The 25,746-nt window shown below is 46.2% G+C and overlaps 1 protein-coding gene across 3 annotated transcripts in view; it reads right to left on the bottom strand.

Moving 5' to 3' along the window:
- Positions 1-11,271: 11,271 nt before the first annotated feature.
- The window catches only part of Elapor1 (endosome-lysosome associated apoptosis and autophagy regulator 1), a 72,219-nt gene continuing 57,744 nt past the window's right edge, over positions 11,272-25,746 (bottom strand). For 2 of the 3 annotated variants that reach the window (XM_027395504.2, XM_035451238.1), the window contains 11 exons: positions 24,167-24,272; positions 23,794-23,931; positions 21,992-22,255; positions 19,658-19,837; positions 17,410-17,590; positions 16,620-16,716; positions 16,046-16,147; positions 14,052-14,178; positions 13,795-13,973; positions 12,684-12,849; positions 11,272-11,522 (listed from right to left, as the gene is read on the bottom strand). In XM_027395504.2, coding sequence (XP_027251305.1) covers positions 11,454-11,522; positions 12,684-12,849; positions 13,795-13,973; positions 14,052-14,178; positions 16,046-16,147; positions 16,620-16,716; positions 17,410-17,590; positions 19,658-19,837; positions 21,992-22,255; positions 23,794-23,931; positions 24,167-24,272 — 1,609 coding nt within the window. In that variant the 3' untranslated portion in view covers positions 11,272-11,453. Of the gene's footprint in view, positions 11,554-12,683; positions 12,850-13,794; positions 13,974-14,051; positions 14,179-16,045; positions 16,148-16,619; positions 16,717-17,409; positions 17,591-19,657; positions 19,838-21,991; positions 22,256-23,793; positions 23,932-24,166; positions 24,273-25,746 lie in introns of all 3 variants that reach the window. The other variant, XM_035451237.1, reaches the window with a different exon arrangement.

Genomic DNA, 25,746 nt, shown 5'->3' with positions numbered 1-25,746 from the left:
CGCTGCATCTTTTCTAGCCATCTGCCATGGTGGATGGATGAAAGGCCCAAGCTAACATGAGGTTAGCTCATTAAACAACTGCAAATAAAGCCTGGTGCTGTTTGCATCAAAAAAACAAAAAACAAAAAACAAACAAACAAAAACAATGCCTGTGCTGTGGTTGGCTGATGAGATGACTCCTCAGGCAAAGGTGCTTGCTTCAAAGCCTAAAGTCTTGAGTTCAATTCCTGGGACCCACAAGTTGGAAGGAAAGAACTGACTCTTATGTTGCACACACCCCCTCCCAAAAAGCAGGCATAACATAAATAAAAACATGGTGAGATTAAAATATTCATTCTACCTGGTAAGTATAAGAAGTAACCTAGTAGCACAGTTTATCAGTTTAGAACCAGGGTTGTTAGTGCTGAAGGAAAACTAGCTATCTCTTCATTCTCTTTTACTTTTCCTTTCCTTCTTTGTCGTCTCTCTACCTTCATCCCTTCCTTCTGTTCCCCCTCCATCTCTCCTTTTCTCCTGTCCCTCCCTCCCTCCCTCTCTCCCTTCCTTCCTTCCTTCCACAGCTACATAAGACTGTGACCCTGTGACCATATGCAATGGGTTCACATCTTGGCAAGCGCAGACCCCAAAACTACAACTAGTGAGTAAGAAGAGGACTGGCAGTTACTGCCAAAAGCCATGCCTTTGTGTGCTAGAGGCAGCCTGCAGGTGTGTGTGGGAAGGCTTCAGGAGTCCTGAGAGACTAGCCACCCATCCCATATACCAAAGAGGCAGTTGTCAACAAAGGACAGGAAATGGAGGTTTGTAACCAACATGATCACGTTAGGAAGAAAAGAAAAAGGGGTTCAGTGACCCCCAGGACTAACAGGAAGAGGAGCATAGCTCTGAAGGGACCAACTCCTCATTTCGGCAGCCATAACAGCCAAACACGTGCTTGCCCTGACCTTGCCTTGGTCACTAGAAAGTCAGATGCCTGCCTCGTGGCAAGGGACCAATCAGAAGTTAGCTGGTGGTGCTATGCTTTACGGCTCTGGGTACAGCAATGACGCGCAGAGCATAGCAACCTCCCTGGGAGGGCCTACGGGCCATAACAACCAGTTGACCACTCAACACAGGGCAAACCCTCCAAGCCTGGAGGCACACCAATCCTGAGCCTGTGCGTACCCCTAGACACTCCCCTTATGCTGCCCTATAAGATCTCTATGCAGATGCTTCGAGCTGTCTTTTCTAGCCATCCGCCATGGCGGGTGGATGAAAGACCAGAGCTAACATAGGGTTAGCTCATTAAACAACTATAATAAAGCCTTGTGCAGTTTGTATCAAGCTTTCGACTCTGCCTGGTGATTGGGGTGGCCCCGGTCCTGGGCTAAGATCCTGGAGGCCTGAGCTTCTGGGGGTCTTACAGCTCATCTGTAGAGCCCTTGTCTCACATCCTCAAGGTGTGGATCAGATTCCAGCCTTGGGGCGTGGGGACACATTTGAGATTTTTCTAGAAAAGGGAGATAAAGGAGAGGCTTGGGGTCTATATAGCTGACAGAGACAGAGCAGGTAGTCCTGCTCAAGAGCATATCTTGACTGAACATAATCTGAATTCTGGTTCCACTAGGAACTCTGGAGAGGTTGCTGTGGCTGTTCTGACGACATGATGAATCCTATTTGAGGCAGCCTGATGATTGAGGGTAATCAATCACCTTCATTGGGTGGGGGGTGGGGGTCCATTCTGTAACTTTCCGATGCTGCTTGGAAGTAGTTGTGGGCATTTGTCATAAAGATGTTAATCGTTTCTAGAACTCCTGGAATGCAAGGTAATTTCAGAAGAAACTCAGGAGGGGGGGGGGAGTTAAAGTAACAAAAACAAAAACAAAAACAAAAAAACATCCTGGTTCTCCCTGAATAGTGCTCCCCATTCAGACTTTTTTTTTTTTTTTGAGAACAGAGTCTCAAGCTCATTATACAGCTGACCATGACCAAACTCCTGGTCATCCACTTCTCCATTGCTCAGTTTAAGGCAGTATTCTCAACCTGCAGAGTCTCATGTCAGATATTTACATAACAATTCCTAACAGTAGCATCTTAAGTTATGATATAGTAAGAAAATAATGTTATGGTTGGGGTCACCACAGCATGAGGAACTGTACTAAAGGGCGGCAGCTCTAGGAAGGTTGAGAACCACTGGCTTAAGGAATATTTTCCTGAGCATGCTTGGTGTGAGGTCACATAGCTCAAGAGGGAAAAATGATGTACACATTACTGGGCATTCTTAGCTGAAGGTCATAGAATGTGCTTAAAAGTTAAAGTGGTGAACACAAACAGCAGAAATAAGTGCAAATAAAAGAAAATAAACTAAAATAGAGTACTTTCTGGGAGTACTCAGTGTTTCCAAAAACTGAAGGATGCTGGGTGGTGGTGGCACAGACCTTTAATCCCAGTGTTTGGGAGACAGAAACAGGCAGATCTCTGTGAGTTCGAGGCCAGCCTGGTCTACAAAGTGAGTTCCAGAACAGACTCCAAAGCTACACAGAGAAACCCTGTCTCAAAAAACAAAAACAAAAAACAAAAAATCAAAAAACCAAAAGACAAAACTGAAGGGAGCAATGTGAAGGTGCACTCCCATGGGAGCTTGTCCCCTGTCTACCCCGGCCCACATTAAGGGCTAAAAGAAGTCAAGGAGTTCTGCTTCCCAAGTAAATGGGACTATCACTGCGCTAGCTAATGTGATTTAAAAAAAAATAATAGTTTATTGTCCTTTATTTAGTTAGACAGATGTGTATGCCTGCCAAGAGAATTCTGGTCAGCAGGAAATGACCAGTGTTGCTACAGTGAGTAATTCTGACTAGAAACAAATGTGGCAGCGTAGCTTCCCATAATCCTAGTACCTGAGAGACCAAAGGAAGAGGAAAACACAGTGAGTGTCTAAGCTAGGCTATGTAGCAAGATTCTGTTTCAAAAATAATAAAATAAACAAATAAATAAGACTTAGTTATTGAGTGATGGTGTGGAGCCGTAACTCTTACAGTCATTTCTATTAGCCTGTATTATTACAAATAGCTAACTTCTGGGTGTTGTTGGGACTCAAGGGCTTAAGAACCCTTAACTGGGCTACTCAACTGATGCCTCTCTTCAGCTTCTCTTTGCTTTGTGTTCCTTTTTCTTTCCTGGATTTAGACTGAAATCCCTCCATGTTTGACAGACAGGCAAATCCTGTCACTTTCCTGCTAGAAGAACACCTGCTACTGAAAGACCCCCAGAGGCTCAGGCCCCCAGGATCTCCGCCCAGGACCTCTGCGACCCCAATCACCAGGCCGAGGTGAAAATTTGATGCAAACAGCAAGAGGTTTTATTGCAGTTGTTTAATGAGCTAACACCATTTAGCTAGGGCCTTTCATCCATCCACCATGGCCAATGGCTGGGGAAAGACGCTGAGAAGCCATGAGATAGAGATCTTATAGGGCAGCATAAGGGGAGTGTCTAGGGGTACGCACAGGCTCAGGATTGGTGTGCCTCCAGGCTTGGAGGACTTGCCCTGTGTTGATTGGTCAACTGGTTGTTGTGGCCCATAAGCCCTCCCAGGGCGGTTGCTATGCTCTGTGCGTCATTGCTGTGCGCTTGTCCGTAAAGCACACCCAGAGCCATAAAGCATAGCACTACCAGCTAACTTCTGATTGGTTCCTTGCCTCGAGGCAGGCATCTGATCTCCTAGTGACCAAGGCAAGGTCAGGCAAACACATGTTAGACTGTCATGGCTCCCGAAATGGGGAGCTGGTCCTTTCAGTACCCTTGGAAAACTGTCCAAACATGGAGCTCATTATGACTGCTGTCTGCCAGCTTCTGGGATGTGTTCAACTCCTGGAAATGCTCTTTCCTCTCTCTTTTCCACACAGCATGCTCTCCTTCCTTGCCTTGGAGCCTTCTTCACATAAGCTCCGTTTACTTGGAATTTTCTTCCCCTTTTTGTTCCAACTAAATCTTCCTTCTCCTGGGAAGCCCTCTTCAGCACCCTCTCTCTGGTCTTCCTGTGGTCTTCCTGATTGGTTAGTCACTCTTCTGGTTTCCCAAGACATTTGGGTTTTACTTTTTAAGGTGTGTGTGTGTGTGTGTGTGTGTGTGTGTGTGTGTGTGTGTGTGTGTTTGCTCCACTGTGGCTAGGACTGGGTATCGGAGCTGGAGTTCCACATGTTCATATGGCATTTGATGGAGGTGCTAGGATCCAAATTATGGTCTCTTGATAGAACAGTAAGCTGTAGGGAGACACTCTAGTCCCCTAGAAGATGCTACGCCCCCGTTCCCCATTATTGTGTATTAGGGTAGTGTAAGTCTAGTTAAGAATGACCTTCTTATGGTTTAGAGTTGGGATTGGAAGAAGGTGTTCAAGTTAGACACTTTTTCCACATGACTTTAAGACTTAGCTAGAATAGACATAGGATGTGTCATAGCAGATTATTGTATCTTCTTGTATTTCATCCTTATGATTGTTAGTTTTGGATATTTTACACTATTAAGTTTTAATCCTCTTTTAGACTAAAAGGGGAATTGTAGGGAGACACTCTAGCCCCGCCCAATAGTCCTGGGACAGGTACCAGGTGGACCCAGGACTCGCCCATAAGGGCGTGGTGAAGGAAAGCCAGGGTGACGTAAGGGAGCTTCTTAAGGGGCTGCACGTGGGGACCCTGGCCCTTTTTGTTCTGGCCGCGCTTGCTGGGTTCTATAACCTAGCTCTGGCCTGTGTCTTGCCTTGGTGTCTTTTGAATAGAGAGACTATAATCCTACAGTAAGCACTCTTAGCCATGGAGACCATCCCTCCAGCCCACATACTAGTTTGCTGTCCGATTTTGAGGCATGGTCTCTCTCTGTATAGTCCTGGCTATCCTGGTACTCCCTATGTAGACCAGTGTGACTTTGAACTCACATAGATCCCCGCCTGCCTCTGCTTTCCAAGTACTGGGATTTAAGGCAAGTGCTTCATGCTCGGCTCCACATTAGTTTTTATTGTGTTGTTTCTATTCCAATTCTGAATTTTCCAGTCCCTTTTATGGAGAAACACTCTAAAAATGGGTGATGCTGCTCCCCTTGGGTGGCTGGAAAGGAATTTAGAGACTCCCTGATCAAAGAAAGCTATCAGACCTAGGGTGGGGGAAATGAGCCAGCCTATCCCTCTGATAGAACTGGGGTGACAAGTCAATGCTCCTGTCACACAGCACCATGAAGAAGTTGCACTTTATGTGGGATTGTGAGCTTTTTAATTAAAAATAAATTAATTGGACATGGTCTCACTCTAGAGCTCACACTGGCCTGGAACATTCTGTCTTTGAATTCTTGGCAATCTCTACTCTCAGCCTTCTGGATGCTGAGATTTACAGTCATGAGTCACCACATTCCACTAGTTGGGTTTTATTGCTGTTTTAGTTTGAGTTTTAATTGTGATATTGAGACAATCTCACTCTGTAACACAGGTTGGCCTCAAACTCATGTCAATCCTCCTACCTCAGCCTCCCAAGTGCTGGGACAACCACAACCAGCTTTTGTTTCATTGTTGTTTGGGGTGGGGTCTGTCTCATTATCCAGCCAATGGTGACTACATCTAGTTTTATGGTACTGGGAACTGAACCAAGGGCTTCCAGTATGTTGGGCAAGCACTCCAATCAACTGAGCTTCATTCTCCAACCTTAAATGTCTTCTTAAAGGTTTAGACAAAGTTGTAAACCAGCTGGTGGTGACACACACCTTTAATCCCAGCACTCAGGAGGCAGAGGCAGGCGGATCTCTGCAAGTTCGAGGCCAGCCTGGTCTACCAAGCGAGTTCCAGGATAGGCTCCAAAGCTACACAGAGAAACCCTGTCTCGAAAACAAAGAAACTCAGAAAGCAGGAAAAATCTCAAGCACACCAGGCAGAGGCAGAGAAATCTCAGCAAACAGAATCACATGGTAAAGACTTTTGCTAGGCATGGTGGTGCACATTTTAATCCCAGCACTCAGGAGACAAAAGCAGGTGGATCCCTGAGTTTGAGGCCAGCCTGGTCTACAGAGCAAGTTTCAGACAGCCAGGACTAAAACAAACTAACAAAAACAAAAACAAAAAAAGCAAGACTTTCTCTACCCAGCACCACACACAGAAGATCTTCTGCAAAGCAGGGGAAAACCAAAACTTGGTCTGTCCTGGAGTGAGGTGAGGAGCTGGGAGGAGAGTGGGGGGCTGGGGTGTGGAGTGGGGGAGGTTAAGATTCTTTGAGAATCTTCCTCTCCAGTTTATCATTGGTCAGTTTGAACAAAGACAGGGAAACAGGTCCAGAAACACATCCTGGTCTGACCTAGAACTTGTCTGACTGGTCCACAGGCAGGAAGGAGGCCCTCCAGGCAGGATAAAGGGTCCCTCCGGCCTTTGTTTTTAAGCTACCAGGCTTTGGTCTCAGGTCAGGAGGGTGAAGAAGAAACCAGCCATCTTGGAAGCCCATCATCTTTACTATCTAGTCATGCCTCTCCCCTCCCCCCAGTTTGCCTGTCAGAGAATCTACCCACCTCACACTCTAAAGATGGAAAGCACAAGGTTCAGCAGTTAAGGTCATTCTTGGCCCAGTTCAGGCCCCGCCCAGAACATATGAGATACTATCTCACAGCAGCAGCAAAGCTGTCCTCCTTTGTAACACTGCCAAGAGTATTTCTTTCTTTAAACAAGAGTTTTAGTTATCTAAATAATAGAGTGAAAGTATTAAATAGTGTTAGAAGTATGTTTAAAGTAATCATAATTTTGAAATTGCTGATAATTCCTGAATCTCAGAGAGTAACCTGCAAGGGATTTGAAAATGTTGAGAAACTTGCTTTTTTTCAATGTATAATTCTAAAATGTATCATTGTTGCTGAATAAATGTACTTTTTATTTTGTAACAAAACAAAACAAAAACCCACAATAGCATCAGTGGGGCTGGAGAGATGGCTTTGTTGTTAAGAGCACTGGCTGCTCTTCCGGAGGACCTGGGTTCAATTCCCAGCAGGCACACTGGGAATTGGCTAGCAACCAACTGCAACTCCAGTCCCAGGGGATTTGACACCTTTCTGCCCACCTCAGGATCCAGGCATACATGTGATGCACAAACATGCATGCAGACTAAACACTCATACACATAAAAATTAAATGAATAAAAATATAAAAATACACACACATCAACAACATGGCAAATCTATACATACACACAAAACCAAAACACACAGTCAGGTATGCAAGATCTCCATTATGTAGCATAAACAAACCAAACATAACAAAGCAAAACCATAAAGAAGGGATGGAGGAGGAGGAGGATGATATAAAAGACTCTAATGACAAGCCTTGGTGGCACATGCCTTTTGTCCCAGCACTGGGGAGGCAGAGGCAGGCGGATCTCGAGTACAGCCTAGTCTACAGAGTGAGTACCAGGACAGCCAGGGCTACATAGAGAGACCCTTTCTTGAAAAGCCAGGGGAAAAAAAGAGAAGGTTCTGATGATAGAGGAATGGAAGGGGCTGGAGGAGGAAAAACTTGTTGGATGCCCAAGAGTCTCCCCAAAGATGGATATAGGACATTCTTGCCTTGTAATATTCAGGTTCAAAAGCCTGTGGCAGCCTAAACTCATGTGGCAGGTGCAGGTCTCCTGGGGTACTAAGTGTGCACAACTAGAGGGAAAGAAAGTACTGAAACAAAAAAACCCAGCCACCCCAGTTGAAAAGTTTCTGCACCCCATACGCTTCTCCAAATCAAACTGAATTAGAAAAGGCCCAGGTTTAATGGGTAAAATGCTCCGGGGTGATTTTCCAGCCCTTCAGAAAGGAGATGGGGGAGAGAGATTGTTTTCTGGGGGGGTAGTTTAAATACCCTGTGAGAGTGGCCGTGAGCATCTCTGGGGAAGAAGTGGTGTTTGTCAGGCTTTCTGAGATGAGGCAGGGTTTGGGGGCGGGGTGGGGGAGGGGATTGAGGTGGAGCTTCCACCAGAATACCCCAGACTCTTTGGGTATAAGGAAGCCAGGGACTCAGGTGCAGCTTCCTCCAGAACCCCGGGAAATGGTAGATCCGTAATATCTCTAGAACTTTCTCCACTTCTAGTCTGTAATAATCCACTTCCTACCAGGAGAAGCGAAGTTCATTTTTGTTTGTGGAAACGTGTGAATGGATAACGCCTCTTGAGAGGCGCCTGACTGGGGGAGGGACCTAACAAGCTAACCTTTGTGAGATCTTTTGTCCCTCACCCAATCCTGGTATCACTTAATGGACTTCCTTATTATAGAATCTGAGGTATTCAGCATCAGTTCCTCAATAGGTGCCAAGAACTTTCTAGTCCACATCCTGCGTATTGTTCTGAAACCCATACTCCTTTCTCTGTTCATCTTTTCTGATTACACTTCAAAGACACCATTTCCCACTCCCCTACCCAGCCACCCACCCCCATAATTCAAGAAAGACAGTTCAAAAGGTATGTTTTTATTTTGAAAAAAAAAAAAAAAAGACATGCAACACCCATCCCTAACAAACTATAAATGCTTGGGATACAGAATAAAAAGGAAATCCAACCCGCCCCAATGAGACACCAATATGATTTCACAAAGCTGAAAAATCTTTTACAAAGCTTCTGTTTTATAAATATAGTCAATCTTAGTTTTAATATAGAGTCAGACAAAAAAAAAGTTTTGATGGCATAAGAAATCCCCTGGTCCTTGGATATACCATAATCTGCATTTGTATTCCCAGCCAATTATAAGGATGACTACAGGGTGAAATTATGTATTCTAGGATTCTAGATATCTATATGGAGTTTAAACACTAGCTCCTGAGCCAACGCTCTGCCCCTAAAGCTTGTGCAAACAACCACAACTCTGGCTCAAGGGCTAACGTGTCTGTCCTAAACTGTATGTTCATGGTCAATGATGTAGCTCGGTGGTAGAACACTTTGCCTGGCATGTGAGAAGCCCCGGGTCTCATCTTCAGCACAGACAACTAAAATTGATATACCCAAAGTTACTGAATGATATGTTTTGAAAGGGTGACTTATGCAGTATGCAAATTATGTATTAGTAGACCTACTATCTGAAGTTGCTGAACTGCTAGAGAAGCAACAAGGTAACCCTCTTCCTTTAGGAACCATCTCAGTAAGGAGTATTGGAGAGATCCTAAAAGTACTATCTATCATCCAGTCAGCGCAATCTGGGGATGTCTGTTGGGGGCGAGGGTTGTACTCAATTCCAAGAAATCTGAATAAAGAAGTCCAAAGAGATGAACTTTTTCCTACTTCTTGCAGAACAGTCTAAGTATCTCCTGTGGTCTTCATCACAGGAAGCAGTCATTCCATAGGAAGCAGAAGCCCAAGAGGCTTCAGGAGACTGGCCATGACCTCATGGCCTATGCGTACATATCCACTCAAGAACATTCCGGCATGGTCAAGGTCCTGAGGTCACATAGAGGGACAGTTTGAATGACCAAAGAAATGTTTCTACATGTATCTAGTCACCATGGATGCCTTTGACGGTTAGAAGTCATGGCATAGCTTCATTTCCTTCTGATTCCTAGAAACCATCACCAGGGCAACCATGGATAATCAGACAAGCAAGATGCTTTGTGGCTGACAAACCTCTCAGAAATGCTGTTCTGTTCTATACCAAATGCCTGTCACTGGGGAAAGAGCACAGGTGTAGACCATGGGGGACTGGGGCTCAACCAAGAGACAGCCATTCTGACATGGGATGGAAGAGGTAGGATTCTCAGTAGTAGGAAGAAAAAGTTAACTGGAAAATTTTCTGTTTTTTCTATTCTAGATACTTCATCACTTATACCTGGAGTAAAAGGGAGAAGATGGGGACAGGAAGCCTACTCTACTTGTGAATTGGTACCTAGTCGACTCACCTTTCAAAGGGGATGTCACCAGAAATGGAGGCCAGGGGTCTTTCAGATTTTTAGTGCACAAGTGAAATGAGAATAGGGCACAGGCTGGGGGTGACAAGTCCCCAAGTTGGGCGCAGACCTTGTAACATCTCCCTGGTCTTCCTCCCTGAAGCCTGGTCAGTATCTGCCTTGCATGCAGCCCCTTTCTGGTCAGTCTAGAAGCCAGTAACTCTATGACCTCACAGATATCACAACCATAGCTGATCCATGCCATTGTGGGCTGGAGTCCCTAGTACTACCCCATTAAAGCCCTGGCTTCCCATGTTCTTTTCAAATAAGACACTCCATCCCATGGTGCCCTAGGCCTGGAGGGCTGAGATGATCACAGATGGACGTTTTCTCTCTGGCAAGTGTGTACCATCTCCCAGTGAAGTCAATAGAAGAGAATATAAACTTACCTGGTTCTTCCTAGGGCCCTAAGGAATTAGAAGGGGCATTTGGAGAAACCAGCTGTGGAAGATAGGTCTCCTAGGGCTTTGGGCATGCTCTTGGTAAATAATTTCCTTTGCCTTTAGTGAAAATTTTTATCACTTAAGAGAAGGTAATGGGGCTGAAGAGATGGCTCAGAGCTTAAGAGCCCTAGCTCCTCTTCCAGAGGTCCTGAGTTCAATTCCCAGCAACCAGATGGTGGCTCACAATCATCCGTTATGAGATCTGGTGCCCTCTTCTGGTGTGCAGATATACATGGAAGCAGAATGTTGTATAAATAAAATAAATAAAATCTTTTAAAAAAGAGAGAGAAGGAAATGAGATTTCAGGTTATAAAATAGAACAAATAAAACCCTGTTTTTCTTTTCTTTTTTTTTTTTTTTGAGACAGGGTTTCTCTGTATTGTTTGGAACTAGCTCTGTAGACCAGAGCTGGCCTCGAACTCACAGAGATCCGCCTGTCTCTGCCTCCCGAGGGCTGGGATTAAAGGCGTGTGCCACCAATGCCTGGCTAAAACCCTGTTTTTCTTGCCTTTGTGGGTTTTTGTTTTTGTTTTTGTTTTTTTCTGGTCTCCTCTGACATAGGCTTCAACTCACCTTTGTCCTCAGACTCTCCACTACTCCCCATTCAAGCTCATTACCCAGAAGAAATGAATCCGGGCTACTGTGAAGACTGCCCCTCAGTCTCCAGTCTTCCCTCACCCACAGCTTCTCCTGAAGAGACCATGAGTCGAAGACCTTTATCTGACCAAGAAAACTCCCAGCTGCTCCTGCCCTCAAGCAGGTGGTCAGAGGTCAATTCTATACTTAAAAAAGAACTATTTTTACTCCAGAGCTATAAGGATTATGGGCAGATGAGAGTATGGCTCCCACCGGTGGACTATTTTAGGGAACAAGATGCAAGCAAGGAAACAATACACAAAGTGTCGGTATATTTGGTAGGTTTGAGGCAAGCAGAGAGAAAGGTTTGGGTACTCTGTAAAAAACAAGGGTCTGAAATCCAAACTTCTGATAAGGCCACGATGAAGAGATTCCCAGCAGTGGGGAGTGCAGGATGCTTGTGCCTACATTGCCACAGGCCTGCAGGATGATGTGCCCAGGCGAGGCAGGCGAGGCAGGGCCTGTGCCTCTCACAGGTCCATGTCTGGGCCTCCTGAAGATGTCTTCAGCGGCACCGAGTCAAATCCATCAGGAGTCCTCTGAAAGAGAGATGGTGACAGGAGCTGGCTGCTGCACAGGGGCAAATTAAGGGGACAAAGAAGAGAAACGGAAAATAGGTGACAGAAGGAACCGTCCAGACTTCTGCTTTTTTGGGAACATAGGAACGAGTTGTCCTCTGTTCTTCCTTCTGTCTATAGACTCTGAGAATAAGAAAATCATGACTCCTGGTTTGCATCTTTACTTAGTTCTATAGGTCCCAGACAGACCTAAGGGGCCCCCAGAATAACTACTCTCTCACTGGTGGAAAGGGAAAAGCAAAAAACAAAACAACAAAACAAAACAAGGCCAAAGTTGGCCACAGGAGCCACCCTGCCAAGTCAGCACAAAGGCACAAAGGGACAGACCCAGGCGTTGAACACCTACTGCCATCCCTTGTTCAACAGGCTTCCTGCTGCCTCCTATCCTCTCACCTGCCCCACTCACACGCCTTTGAAAGACTCCCTTGTGCAGTAGTCAGGTGTGTGTTCAGCCCGGGAGGAATTGGTTGGGTGCCCTCTGCTGGCCCAAAGCCCAGAGACAGTGGTGTCTATATTCATTTATGAGCTTCACCACCAACTCACCCACACAGATCCAGCCAACCCAGTTCAGAGTTACATACCAGGCACAGTTTAGACTTGGCTATGACTCAATCCCAACTCAGCTGGGATGGCACCCTCCACTAGTCTATCAGAAACTGAACCTAGAGATGGCCTTCCCTTCACAAAAACAAACAAGCAAAAAACCCCAACCCCCAACTCTCTCCCTGTCTCTGTCTCTTTCTCTGTATCTCTCTCTCTCTCTCTTCTCTCTCTCTCTCTCTCTCTCTCTCTGTGTGTGTGTGTGTGTGTGTGTGTGTGTGTGTGTGTGTGGTGTTTAACTATCACACATAGGCGGTTCAGCACTCCTGCTAAAAGATAAAAGGCCCTACCACTCTATCCACTAGAACACACAGTGGGAGGAAGGAGCAGGGTGAAACCTTGGCCCAGGGAAGAGACTATTGATGTGAAATTCAGAAGGAAGAAGGTGGTGTTTCTAGGAGAGGCTAGAATGGTGCTCAGAGCTAGGATCAGCATGCAGCTCTTAAGTGGAGCAGGGCCACCACCCAGTGTCCTCTCCACCCCTCTAAGCTGATCCCCAGTTCACTTCCAGTCCCTCTCTACCTTAGAGGTAAAGGATTTGATCTTCCCAAACAGTGACTTCTTGCTGGTAAAGATGAGGTCATCTTCCACATCCTCTCCTTCCATGATGGCACAGCTGTCCGCTGCTGGCAGGTCACAGTCTTTGAGGGTAGCATTCATTACCAATTTGGAGTATTTGTATTCCAGTCTGTGAAACGAGGGAAGAGGCACGGTATGAGAGTACGGGAGCGAGGGGCATGGAGAACTCCCCTCCCTGTCATAGGGAAGGGAAGGGAAGGGAACCCTTGTAAAAGGGCGTGAGGACCAGGTGAGCAGAAGGAGTCTTGGCTCCCAGTTTAATGAACTTTTCTCCTTCGAGACTGAATAAAGTCATGCCTTGTTTGTTTGGTTTTGGTTTTTATGAGACAGGGTTTCATATAGCCCAGGCTGGCCTGGAACTGATATGTAGCTGGAGGATGATCCTGAACTCTGTGCTCTTGCCTCTACCCCCCAAGTGTAGGGGTTACAGGCAGGTACCACCATACCTTGCCTTTGTGTTGTTAATAAAAACAACAAATTAAAAACATTGTCTTTTTTTTTTCTGGATTTTTGAATCCAAGTCTCTTGAAAGCTAGGCAAGCACTCTACCATTGATATTCAATCTCAGCCCAAGGATAGTCCTTCTTTTTTTTTTTTTTTTTTTTTTTTTGAGATAGGGTTCCATTATGTAGACCAGGCTGGCCTTGAACTCAAGAGGTCTGCCTGTCTCAGCCTCCTAAGTACTAGCATTAAAGATCTGCACCACCACACCTGGCTTGGTTTTTCTTTAGAGAATCTTATAGCCTCCCCCGCCCACACACTCCGAGACAGGGTTTCTCTGTGTAGCTTTGTAGACCAGGCTGGCCTCAAACTCACAGAGATCCGCCCACCTCTGCTTCCCAAGTGTTGGGACTAAAGGCATGTACCACCACTGCCCGGCCTCTTATAGCCATCTTTAGATAGCCATCCCTGCTCAAGAATGAAGGCCTACAGTGGATGAGTGTCTTTAAAAGTCTCTCAATAGCCAACTCCAACGGAAATTCTCAGTAACATCCTCAGATGTTTGTCCTGCCCTGGGATCCAACCCTGACCTCCCGCAGACCCCACCATGTACTTTTGATTCTTCTTCCAAAAGTAGCAGGTCAGGACGGTGAGCAGGATGGCGGTGCAGGTGCCAGCGGAGATGCCCACTTTTAACCAGAAGTCTATCGTTTTGCAGATGGTGACTTTCTGCTCAGGCAGGGAGATGCCCCCGGCGCACATCTTTGGTTCTCGCCACATGTAAGTAGTCTTCTGTTGGGGAGAGAAACAGGGGCTTCAGAACTCATAATCTCTCCTATCCCGGATGCGCCCAAGCTGGGGGTAACCTACCTGGATCCCAGCCACGCAACTGCTGACAAAAGTGTGATAGTCCGAGGCTGAGCAGAGTGGACAAGCAGCCACACTCTCCCACAGGAAGTGGAAGTTACAGCCATCGCAGGTCCCGTCAGAGCACATGCTAGCAAAGTAGAAAGGAGACGCGGATGTCACGTGATGGGCTGGTGGGAAGACCTGGTTGGATGCCTGTTTCACTTCTTGTCTAATTCATCTCCTGTCTCCCCAATATACTTCCCTCAGCCTGCCCTTAACTCATGCATTCCCTTCTTTCCTTCCCCTTTTCCTTCTTTCCTTCCTCCCTCTCTCAGGGTCTCACTCTGTAGCTCAGACAGGACTTAAGCACACAGCAATGTCATGTCTTGGCCTCCTACATGCTGGAAATGTATGGATGTGCCACCATGGCCAGCTTGAGAGTTTGGTCTTCAAGTCCCCCACCTGTTTCTGTTGACGTCAAATGAGAGCTCCGTTAGGATTCAGGCATTATGCTGGCCTGCCCCCTCTCACCTGGCAGAATGCACTCAGGCAGTACCTTGGCCAGCCCAGGGTCCTATGGCTGCTACATACATAGTCTGCAGTTGCAAAGGTTTCTTTAAGAGGAAAACTCCACCCACTTTCCCTCTTCTCTCTTTTCTCTGAGGAGATAGCTCTCTGTCTTTTTCTCTCTCTTTCCTTACTCCTTTACTTTCCCCCAATAAACCTTCCACATAAGTTATGTCTACAGGTCTCTGTCTGTCTTCTACTCACCGTTTGACCCTCACCCAATGTGCATCATATTGTAAGAAGCTCAATTTAAGATTTCTGAGTTCCAGAATAGCTACACTCCCAACCCCAAAAGACTCCCATCCTCTCCATGGACATGTCACATTTTACAATGGCCACTTCTATACAGCTACCTGGTTGAGGGATTGTAGTTGAGATGGAGTTCAGACATAGGTTTGTGCTGTGCTTGTGAAGGTTAGAGGTCAACCTTGGGTGTTGTTCCTTAGGAGATGTCCTCTTTGTTTTGAGGTATAAGGTCTTTCACTGGGACTTGGGGCTGTGCTGATTAGGCAAGGTTGGCCAGCTAGTAACCTCCAGAGACCCACCTGTCTCCAGCTCTCCAACACTGCGACAGCAAATGTCACACCATGCTTAGCATTTTAGGTGCTAGGGAGCAAATGTAGGTCTCCATGCTTATGCACCGAACACTCTCCCTACTGAGCTATTGAGGGGGGATCTGTTTTGTTTTATTTTGTTAAGATAGCATCTCATGTAATCCAGGTTGGCCTTGGACTCGCTATGTTACTGAGAGCATCCTCAATTGGGGCACAAACTTTGGTCTCCATGTGGAGAGAGTGAGGACAAGGGAGATCTATTCAAGGGACAATGCATTGGCCTCCCGCCCCCCCTCCCCCGAAAAAAAAAAAAAAGACATACTGGGACCTCCTTCGGTGAAGGGAAGTCTGTGGCAGATCCTCCATATTTTTCCTGCCCCAGGGCATAATGGCCCCAGTGATGCACAAAAGTGTCTTGGTCCTTCTGTCTCCACCTCCCAAGCACTGAGGTTCTAGCCATGCACCCCTTCAGGTCTGCTTTGCTGAGTGTGATATTTATGCTGTAAGGAGACTTTTCCCCCCACTTCCATACCATCTGAGGAAGGAAGCTTTTTTTCTGCTTCCATATCACTAATAGATTAAAATGTCCTGTTCCCCTCCCCACTTTGAGACAAGGTCTCACTGTGTCACCCTAGTGGCCTGAAACTTGATGTGGAAACCAAGCTGGCCCCCAACTCAGAGCTCCATCTGCCTCTGCCTCCCAAGTGCTGAGATTAAAGACATGAGCCACCACACCTGACTTATTTTTTGAGTTAAGGTCTAGGGGCCATGACTGTGTCCCCAAGAGCACACGAATGTCTTTAAAATGATTTTTTTCTTTTTAAATAATCTCTGGTCTTGGGGTGGGATGAGTCTGAGGTTGCAGCTCGGGTCGCCTCTCTCCACAGGGATTACCTGGGTAACTGCAGAGTGCCCGGAGCAGCTTTCATAGGGTTGCATCTGAGGCGGATGGTGGTTGATCTTCCAGAACTGCAGGACTGGGTCACATCATTGGATCTACAGTAAAGCCAACACCATGAGGGGAGGAGCCACTCCATTGCTACTGGGGAGCCATTATATGGAGTCTACATGGGGTGATTCCTTCACTGGCCAAGTAGGCACTCAGGTTCTAGCTTGACAAATAGGTAGGACCAAACTTTGGTCTTGATGTGAAGAGAGTGAGGATCTAGTCAAGCGGGCAGTGCAATGGCCTAAGAAAGAAAAGGCTAGCGCATCCTGGGACCTCTTTTGGGGCAGGGAAGTTGGTGGCACATCTTCCATATTTCTCCCTGTCCCAGGGCATGATGGCCCCAACAATATGCAAAAAGCCTGAGTCAAGTTACAGCCAGCTTTTACTCTGATGACTGGGTGACCCTAGACCTCAGACACGCACAGACTTGACAAGTAAGAGATGGATAGAGAAGGAGCAGTGCAAATTTGTAGAAGAGTCCGAGGTTTCATTTGCTTTAGCCTGGTCTCCCATCCTTACCTAAAAAAGAAGACTATGTCCGGGATCCCTGAGGTCTCTGGGTGGAAAAGTTCAGCCGGGGAGATGATTCCTTCCAGAGTCATGTCTGTCGACACCCCTGTCAAGTCGGAGCTCCCAATTAGCTCTCTCTCATAGCATTAGCTAGTAACTACTTCACTGATTTCAAGATCTGTCAGCCACCACCTCATTTCATCATATCACCGAGTGGCCAATACAAAGTGACCCAAGGTTGATCAGAGATGCCAGGGGCATGTGGAATGGAATTGAAAACTGAGGACCCACATACCTTCCAGCCTGTCAGCCTCACATTCTCTAAACACACACACACACACACACACACACACACACACACACACACACACACACCAAGAGAGACAGAGAGATACAAACATACACATACACACAGAGAGAGACACAAACAAGCATACACATACACAAACACAGAGAAACACACAGAGAGGAACACACACACACACATACTCACACAGAGATATACACACATATATACACACTCACGAACACAGACAGAGAGATAAAGAAAGAGACACACATATACACATACACACACACACAGAGACATACACAGACACAGACACACACAAAGAGAGACACAGACACAGAAAGAGAAAGACATACACACACAGAGGCACAGACACACGGACACACACACACAAATACAGACTCAGAGAGACATATACACACTATTAAGAGAGAGACACAGACACACACACACAGACACACACACATACACATACACATACACAGTGAAGCATGCCTGGGGGTTACTCACCAATAAGTCTGTCAGCAAGACTGACTGGTTGTGAGGACACCCCAGCCTTGTAGCCTGTCACCTCTGAGGGGATGATGACCACCTGGCAGACGTAGGCTGTGATGGACTTGGAAAAACCGGCCTCACCTTCAGGTATCCGGAGGTCAGTAACATTGTCTGTGCACACAGACATTTTTTTCCCCTAGTAGGGAAATGTGGGGGAAAGTAAATTTTTATAAACATCTAAAAGTTGAGCTTTCCTATCACATGTTGCAGCAGACTGCTCTAACTAGAAGGCTGAAGGCAGGGGTTGGGGTGTGGAAGGAAAAGATAAGGTCTACATCCTGGTTTCTGGACACTAGCCCAGAAGTCTCCAGACTTTTGATTCCTTGGGGTCACCTAGACTGTGGTAGTGGCAGCTGCTTTGGAGTGCTAACCAACTGGGTCCTTCTGTATCTGGGTCTGTCCTCTATGTGGAAGCTGAGATATGCAGCTGATCCTTGCAGCCAGTGACCTTTACTGGAACATCTGAGATGGCTTATGTAACCTTCTTGTCTTCCTGGGTGTTGTGCTTCAGCTGTCTGCCTTGGAAGCACAGTCTAGACAGAGACCCCCAGGGGTTCAAACAGACCCTAGACCCTTGAGCAGGACATCTATTCCTCCACCTCTTTTTTTTTTTTTTAAATGAGCTTTTGCTAGATAGCCCAGTTGGACCTAGAACTAATGATCACCCTGCAGGGAGAAATACTGTCTGGAGGTACCGCTGACCAGGCCCAAGCAGGCGTGGTCAGCAGTACCTCTAGGCAGGATTTCTCCCTACATTCTCCTGTCTCAGTCTGCCCAAAAGGTGGGATTGCTAGCCACTAACGACCTCAAAACGGTTGTGTCTTAACTGATAAAGTTTTGGAGGTGAGGAGATTCTGGGAGAATGAACCCAGGTCCTTGTGCTTGCTAAACCATTCAACTACTCAGTTGTATCCTCAACCTCTTCCTTCTGTTTTGTGAAAGAACAAGATAAAGCAAAATGCAAAAACATGTATTAAGAGGCAGAAATTTAATTCTCCTCCAGGCTTTTTTGTTCGTTTTGTTTTTGTTTTGAAACAGTGCACTACATAGCCTGGCCTTGAATTTCAGATCCAGATCTTCCCCCTCAACCTTCTGAGGGCTGGAACTGTTTAGGTACCTCCGTGCCTGGCTCCTCCAGTCTTTAATAACTTTACATGGCTAGCTATGGAGATGTATACCTTGCCCCTGGGAGGCTGAAGCAGGAATAAAAGGACACAACATCCCAAATTTCCCATATCATCTCCTCTAACTCCCTGCAACGAGACTGGCTACAGTTGGCTTTTGTACTCTCTTTTCCCAAGTTACTACCATTTGTTACTCTGGAAGCTTCGCTTTAACCACTTCAGATGACCACCACCACCACCACCACCACCACCTCCTCCTCCTCCTCCTCCTCCTCCTCCTCCTCCTCCTCCTCCTCCTGTTTGTTTTTGTTTTTTGAGACAGGCTTTCTCTGTGTAACAGTATTGCCTGTCCTGGAACTTACTCTAGACCAGGATAGCCTCAAATTCACAGAGATCTGCCTGCCTCTGCCTCCCCAATTCTGGGATTAAAGGTGTGCGCCACCACTGCCCAGCTCCCTTCTGCCTTCTTTCTGTTTTTTTTTTTTAATTACACTCATTCTTGTATTTTTGTGTGTGTGCACATTCACAAAAGGCCAAGTGTGAACATGCGTGCATTTGCCTGTCAAGTGCTGGGATCGTGGGCACAAGCTGCCTTGCCTGGCTTTGACCTCGGTGCTGGGAATCCAAACTGAGGTTCTTCCTTTTGCGTGGCAGGTGCTTTCCCAACTGAGTCCCAACCCTCTGTTTATTCTTTTATAAAGAGAATGAGTATGGGTTATCAGAAATAGTTGAGGCTAGAAGTATTTCTGTTTTAAAGATTTTCAGATTGTGTGGTATTTTCATATTCACCAATCAAGCATTCCTAATCTAAAATTCTAAAACTGGAAATGGTTCAAAAAAATCTGAAACTTCCTGAATAAAGATCTTACTTTAAAAACTTAAAAAAATTTTCCTAAGTATTTGTTGTACATTTAATCTTAGGAGGAAAAACAAAATCCTCCAGAAGACTTGCAGTTATTTAAACCTCTTTAATTCTCTCACTCCCCTGCTGTCGCGGGGATTCTGAGTTTTTTCTCCCGTGCCCATCTCTGGCCTCCCATCCAGTTTCAGTCCTCACATTGCTAGCTCGCACAGCTTACCTGGTTTCCACAGAGATTCAGGGTGAAATGATGGAAATACTTCAGCCCTTTGGAAGTGAAGCTTGGCGCTCCTGCCAGAGAGACCGTGCCAGACAAAGCTGAGAAGTTGTAGTTAAAAATCCTGGTGGGAGTGTTCCGGGAGAGGGAGAAGGTGCAGTCATTGTAGCAAAGAGAGTGGATCTGAGGGAAGAAGGGTCAGGTTAGTAGGCAGGCTGAGACCTTCAGGGCTGCAGTGGAGTGTGACAGGCCTCTCTGCAGACTAAGGATGAAAGAGGAGGAAGGAAGGACTGGGGTGGACATGAAAAGAAGTGAAACAGACACTGGCAGGATCTACCTTGCCATACCGTTACGCTCACATAGAGGATGAACACGTCTACAATTGCCCATGGTGGCTGTCGTGAAAGATGCTGACAGAGCCACCAGTGTGCAGATTCTTGCAAGGACATCCCCGTATATACACAAAGGACTTTTACAAGGACATCTGTCTGGCAACTGCCCACTCAACCTTGGACTATTGTGGCCAAGGATCCTGTTCCAATACGTCTGACACATTTTTCATTCATGTCCGTTAAATGCCCCCCTGCCTAAAAGTCTTTGAATACACCTGTTACTGTGGCACATATATTCCATCGCAGAACTCTGAGGTTCCCAGACGCCAGCAATCATTGGAGAATTTCTGTCTGGCTTTGTTTGTTTGTTTGTTTGTTTGTTGTTTGTTTTTGTTTTTCAAGACAGGGTTTCTCTATATTGCTTTGAAGGTTGTCCTGGAACTAGCTCTTGTAGACCAGACTGGCCTCAAACTCACAGAGATCCGCCTGTCTCTGCCTCCCAAGTTCTGGGACTAAAGGCATGTGGCACCTGGCTTTGTTTTTAACAGTGCTAGGAACTAAACCTGCACTAAACTAAGCCTCGTGCAGGTTGGGCAAGTGCTCTTTGACCAAGTCTTTCAAGCAGAAGACAGGCGCTGGGCGGTAGTGACACATGCCTCTAATCCTAGAACTTGGGGCAGAGGCAGGTGGGTCTCTGTGAGTTTGAGGCCAGTCTTGTCTATGAAGAGAGTTCAAGGACAACCAGAACTGTTAAACAGAAAAACCCTGTCTCAAAAAAACAGAACAAACAAACAAAAAAGCAGAAGACTGTGGGGCCCTAACTGAAATAAGGATTCCAGAATGGCAAGAGAGAGACTTCTATGCTTCCCCTCATGTGCAGCACACACATGGTCATTTAAAACACACTGAAACTTGCCTCCCCTTTCTAGGGTTCTCTGTAGGAAACTGAGCTTTGAAAGGGGCTTTGTTCCCTGTTTCTTGCTGTGTGTGTAAGGACCCTTGGTAGAGGCAGCCTGACACATTGCCATTCCCTCCCACAGCAGCAGAGGGAGCTCCAGGGGAAGAAGGCTATGGAGAATGTCCCAGGTAGCCCTGAAAGACTGTCAGGGGTCTGTCTGTACAGTGATTTGCAGATAAACTGAATGGGAGGCTCTGGAATCGAGGTCACCCTCAGGACTACATAGTGTTTGAAGTCAACCTGGACTACATGGGACCTGGTCTCATAAATACATAAATAAATTTAAATAAATGAATAAAGTCTTGGAGGTGTTTACCTGACATGATCAGTAAAACACAAATCGATGATTATTGTTAATGAGTATCTAAGACCCTTTAGTTTTCTGTGCTTTGTTTGGGGTTTTGTCTTGTTTTAGGTTTTGGTTTTTTGAGACAGGGTCTCATGAGTTCTAAGATGGCCTCAAACTTGCTGTGTAGATAAGAACAACCTTGAGCTCCTGATTCTCTTTCCTCTGCCCGCCCAAGAGCTGGGATTACAGGTATGCGCCACCATGCCTGGCTCGAATGTGTATGTTCTTGGCTGTGAAACTTCATGGGGTGGTAGCACTGTTTTGCCACGCTAGATCTTTATGTCTGTGATGCCAATATATATGTTCCGGCAAAGGTTGACTCCCTTTCCCAAAAGAGAGGCAGATTCCTGTGATTGGAGGCTGGATTGGACTAGGCTGAATTTGAGCCACAGACCCCACTGTTTCTTCCCTTCAGGTCTCTGCACTGATACCAAATAACCCTTTGGACCCCAAGGTCCCCACCTCCACCAGCTGGAGGTGAGACTTGTCTACTACAGAAGGAAGATACGATCTCCTGCTAAGAACTCACTGCCCACAGTAACTTGGGGTTGGTGTCCTCCTCAACAACCTGAGCATGGGATGATGTGGGTGTTGCTAGGGGCAGCATGTGGGTATCAGTCCCTCCAGAATCCTATCCAGAACCCAGCACCCATCCAAGCAGAGGGCAAAGGTCACCATGTGTGGCAGACTGCTGGCACCTTGTTGTTCTTGGTCCCTGGGCCACAGGGCACACAAGCCTGTGCACCATAAGGTTGGTGAGCTTTCAGGATGGTGTTAGGGGGACAGAGGTGGCAGGTTCCAGAATCCCGGTCAATGTAATGGCCCGCAGGACAAGAGGTGCAGGAAGAGCCCAAGTCAGAGGCTTCCAGGGCACAGGGACGGCAGTAGGAGGCCACGCCACCCATGACGTTGGTGACATTGATGGAGTAGATCTTGGCAACGTCATTAGTGTACTTTCTGCCCTGGAGACAAGAAAACAAAAGCCGAGAAAGGAAAGGCCTGAGACAGCTGCAACCATAGAAATAGCAGAAATTCGTTTTTAGTTTTACTTTATTTACTTGTGTTTACATGTATATATGTGTGCGTGAGTGTGCACGCACATATGTGAGCATGCCTGTGGAAGCCAGAAGCAGACACCAGACATCCTTTTATCACCTTGTTTTTTGAGACAGGGTCTTTCATTGAACTGTCCCATGTCCTGGTTTTTACATGGGTGCTAGAGACCAAAATGGGTCTTCAGGCTGATATGGCAAGAGCTTTTACTGACTGAGCCCAGTCCCTAGGCCCTTATATGGCTTATCTCATGATGCCTAAGAAGGACCCAAGAAGCATCTTTCTCACTTTATTTAGTGGTAATCTTTGTATGCTAATTTAAATAATATTAAAAATAAATTGTGGGTTTAACTTGAAAAAGACAATGATCTTTAATGTGTAATTAACAACAAAACTAACCCACTCAAGTTTCATGTAAAAATGCCATGTAGCATGGGAATTTTTGTTTGTTTTTGCTTTTTGAGACAGGGTTTCTCTGTAGGTCTAGTTGTTGTGGAACTCGATCTGTAGACCAGGCGGCCTCGAACTCACAGAACTCTGCCTGCCTCTGTCTCCAGCATGCTGGGATTAAAGGCGTGTGCTACCACCACCCAGCATACCATGGAAATTTATAGGAGATTGTAATTTATGGGGGTGGGGTGAAGAGGCAGGATTTTCTTTGTAAAAGGAAACAAAAATCCATGTACTTAAGGAGAAAGAAAAACTAGGGCTGGGTGTGGTAGCACAACCTTATAATCCTAACGCTCAGGAGGCAGAGGTGGGAGGATCTCAAGGCAGAAGGCAACTAGCCTATCCCACTGTAAGACCCCGGCTCTAAAAACAGCAGAGAGTGGGGGGGATGAGGATTGAGAGCAAGAGCACACTTATTCATAAGGGATGGGGAGAAATAGAGACAGATGGAGAATGCATACTCTCCAAGATAGTAACTGGGCGACCCCTGGGTAAGATGGTAATAATAGGTGTTCATTGTTGTTGTTGGGGTTTTTTGTTTGTTTGTTTGTTTTGGGTTTTTTTCCGACAGGGTCCACTTTATAGCCCAGGTCTATTGTATTTTCTGCAATAAATCTGTATTATTTTGAGTTAAGAAAATAAAGCCAGGTTTGCACTCTAGCTCTGGCAAGGCTAAGGCTGGAGGACTGACAAGTTCCAGGTCAGCCTGGGTTACATACCAACACCCTGTCTCAAAAATGAAAGAAGGCAGAGTGATGATTCTTAAAAATAGCCACAGATTTCTGGCTTCACCCACGGTGGAGACTGCTAGGAGGGGCAGATGGTTGAAGGTACCTATGCAATGCTATCTTCCCTGGAAACAATTTAGAAAAGGCTAGACACCCTTAGAGGGCTACCCTAAGCATTCTGTTTGGCTCCTGAAAATTATGAACTCAGAAGCTCTCGCCAGGATTCCTCCTGTGCTCACAGTCTGCACCTGGAATGGAGATGGACTCACGGTTTCATGAAGAGTGGTTCTCTGGAAGGCCCATGTGAAGCTCACAGTAGCATTCTCCTCGATGGTGTAGGTATAGGACTGTTTGCCTTTGGTGCCTTTCCACGTCTCCACTGGAGTATTGGTCCTGGAATTCATGCCCTAAGCCAGGATAGACAAGTGAGGAAGGCATGATGGCTACATGAAGCAAGCATTGTCCTGTGGGCTGTCACACTGGCCAGACCTGTTCTAAGTACTATGGAGTCCCTGGTAGTCACCCTGGGCTCTTGCTCTGTGGAATTACCATAATAGTTGTCCTTTATATTGCATTACTGCTAGGGCAAGCTGGCCCAACCCTCCTGTGGAAGACCAAAGCTGGCTAAGAGAAGAAACATACCACCATGAAGTAGAGCTCACAGTTCACAGAACAGATGGTCTCAAAGACAAATGTGATTCTGGCTACTTCTTTGTTCTCCGTGTCTGCCATCACTGACTGTGGAGGTCTGCGGGACATAAACTAAAGTCATCTCAGAGGCTGAGCAGTGCTATTCAATGAGTCTGGACAGCAGAAGGGGTCAGGTGAGGGTTTGGGAGACCTGGGTTAGGAGATTGCTGGAAAGACTGGGATGGCATAAATCCAATTATGCCATCCAAGCTATACGTCCTTGACCTGGCCAGTGTGTGACTAATAAATGGAAGTAATAACTATCTTCTTTATTTCTCATTATAGTATCCACATCCAACAGTGTACAATATATGAATGCACTTTATAAAATGCAGTAAGAACAATCCTGCTCAATCTTCTTGCCTTAAGTAAATCTGAACTGTATATGGGCTGGTGAGATGGCTCAGTGCTTTAGAGCATGTGTTGCTCTTGCAGAGGTCCCAGGTTCAAGTCCCAGAACTCATATGGTGACTCACAATCATCCATAGCCCCAGTTCCAGGGGATCAAATTGGCACAAGAAAAGTATGTCTACACACATGCATACACACAAAGCATATGAAATAAATCTAATAAATATTTCATAAAAATGAACTGCATTTTTAAAAGATTTATTTGTTCTAAGTATACGAGTGTTCTATCTGCATGCGTGCATGCCTGCACACCAGAAGAGGGCATCAGATCTGACTACAGCTGGTTGTGAGCCACCATGTGGTTGCTGTGAATTGAACCCAGGATCTCTGGGAGAATAACCAGTGCTCTTAACCTCTGAGCCATCTCTCCAGCCCCCTGATGGTGTTATTTTTAAGACTCTAAAATTCTCTCTGCTGTTGTGAGGAGGATGGATTAAAGCAAGCAGTCAGTGAGAGAAGCTAGGTAGGTCAATAATGCATCATGGACAGTGTATTCATTTTTTCTCACTGCTGTGGCAAATTACTTGACAGGAAGCAGCTGAAGGGAGAAAGGGCTTACTCTGGGGAAGTGTGGAAGCTGGAACACGAGGTGGCCGAGTGCATCCACAGTGAGGAAGCATGAGACACATGCTTCCTTTCTCCATTTTATTCAGGCCTGGCCCCCGACCCACGTGGAGAGATCTTCCTCCTTAGTCAGACCTCTCTGGAAATGCCCTTCCTGACACACCTAGAGATATGTCTCCTAGGTGATTCCAAATCTCAGGTTGGCATTCAAAACTAGCCATCATGGGGCGGGGGATGGGGTGGGGTGGGAAGGGGATTCTGCAGAGTGTGATTCGAGGCACTGGCTGCTCTTGCAGAGGACTGGGGTTTGCTTCTCAGTACCTATGTGGTGGCTTGCAATTGCCTGTAACTTTAGCTCTAAAGAATCTAGTGTCCTTTTCTGGCTTCTCATGGGCATGCGCATATATATATATATATGCAGGCAAACACTCATATACATGCAAGATAAGAATAAATAAAAAATAAAATAAGAACATGTGCTAGTGTACAGTTAACATGGCCTTGGTGTGCTTGCCTCTGCTCTGGGTTTATACCTAAGTGAAACAAATCTCAATCTA

The sequence above is a fragment of the Cricetulus griseus genome, assembly GCF_003668045.3.
Source record: "Cricetulus griseus strain 17A/GY chromosome 1 unlocalized genomic scaffold, alternate assembly CriGri-PICRH-1.0 chr1_0, whole genome shotgun sequence".
NCBI classification, from domain to species: Eukaryota; Metazoa; Chordata; class Mammalia; order Rodentia; family Cricetidae; genus Cricetulus; species Cricetulus griseus.
This window is presented reverse-complemented; position numbering and strand designations above follow the sequence as displayed.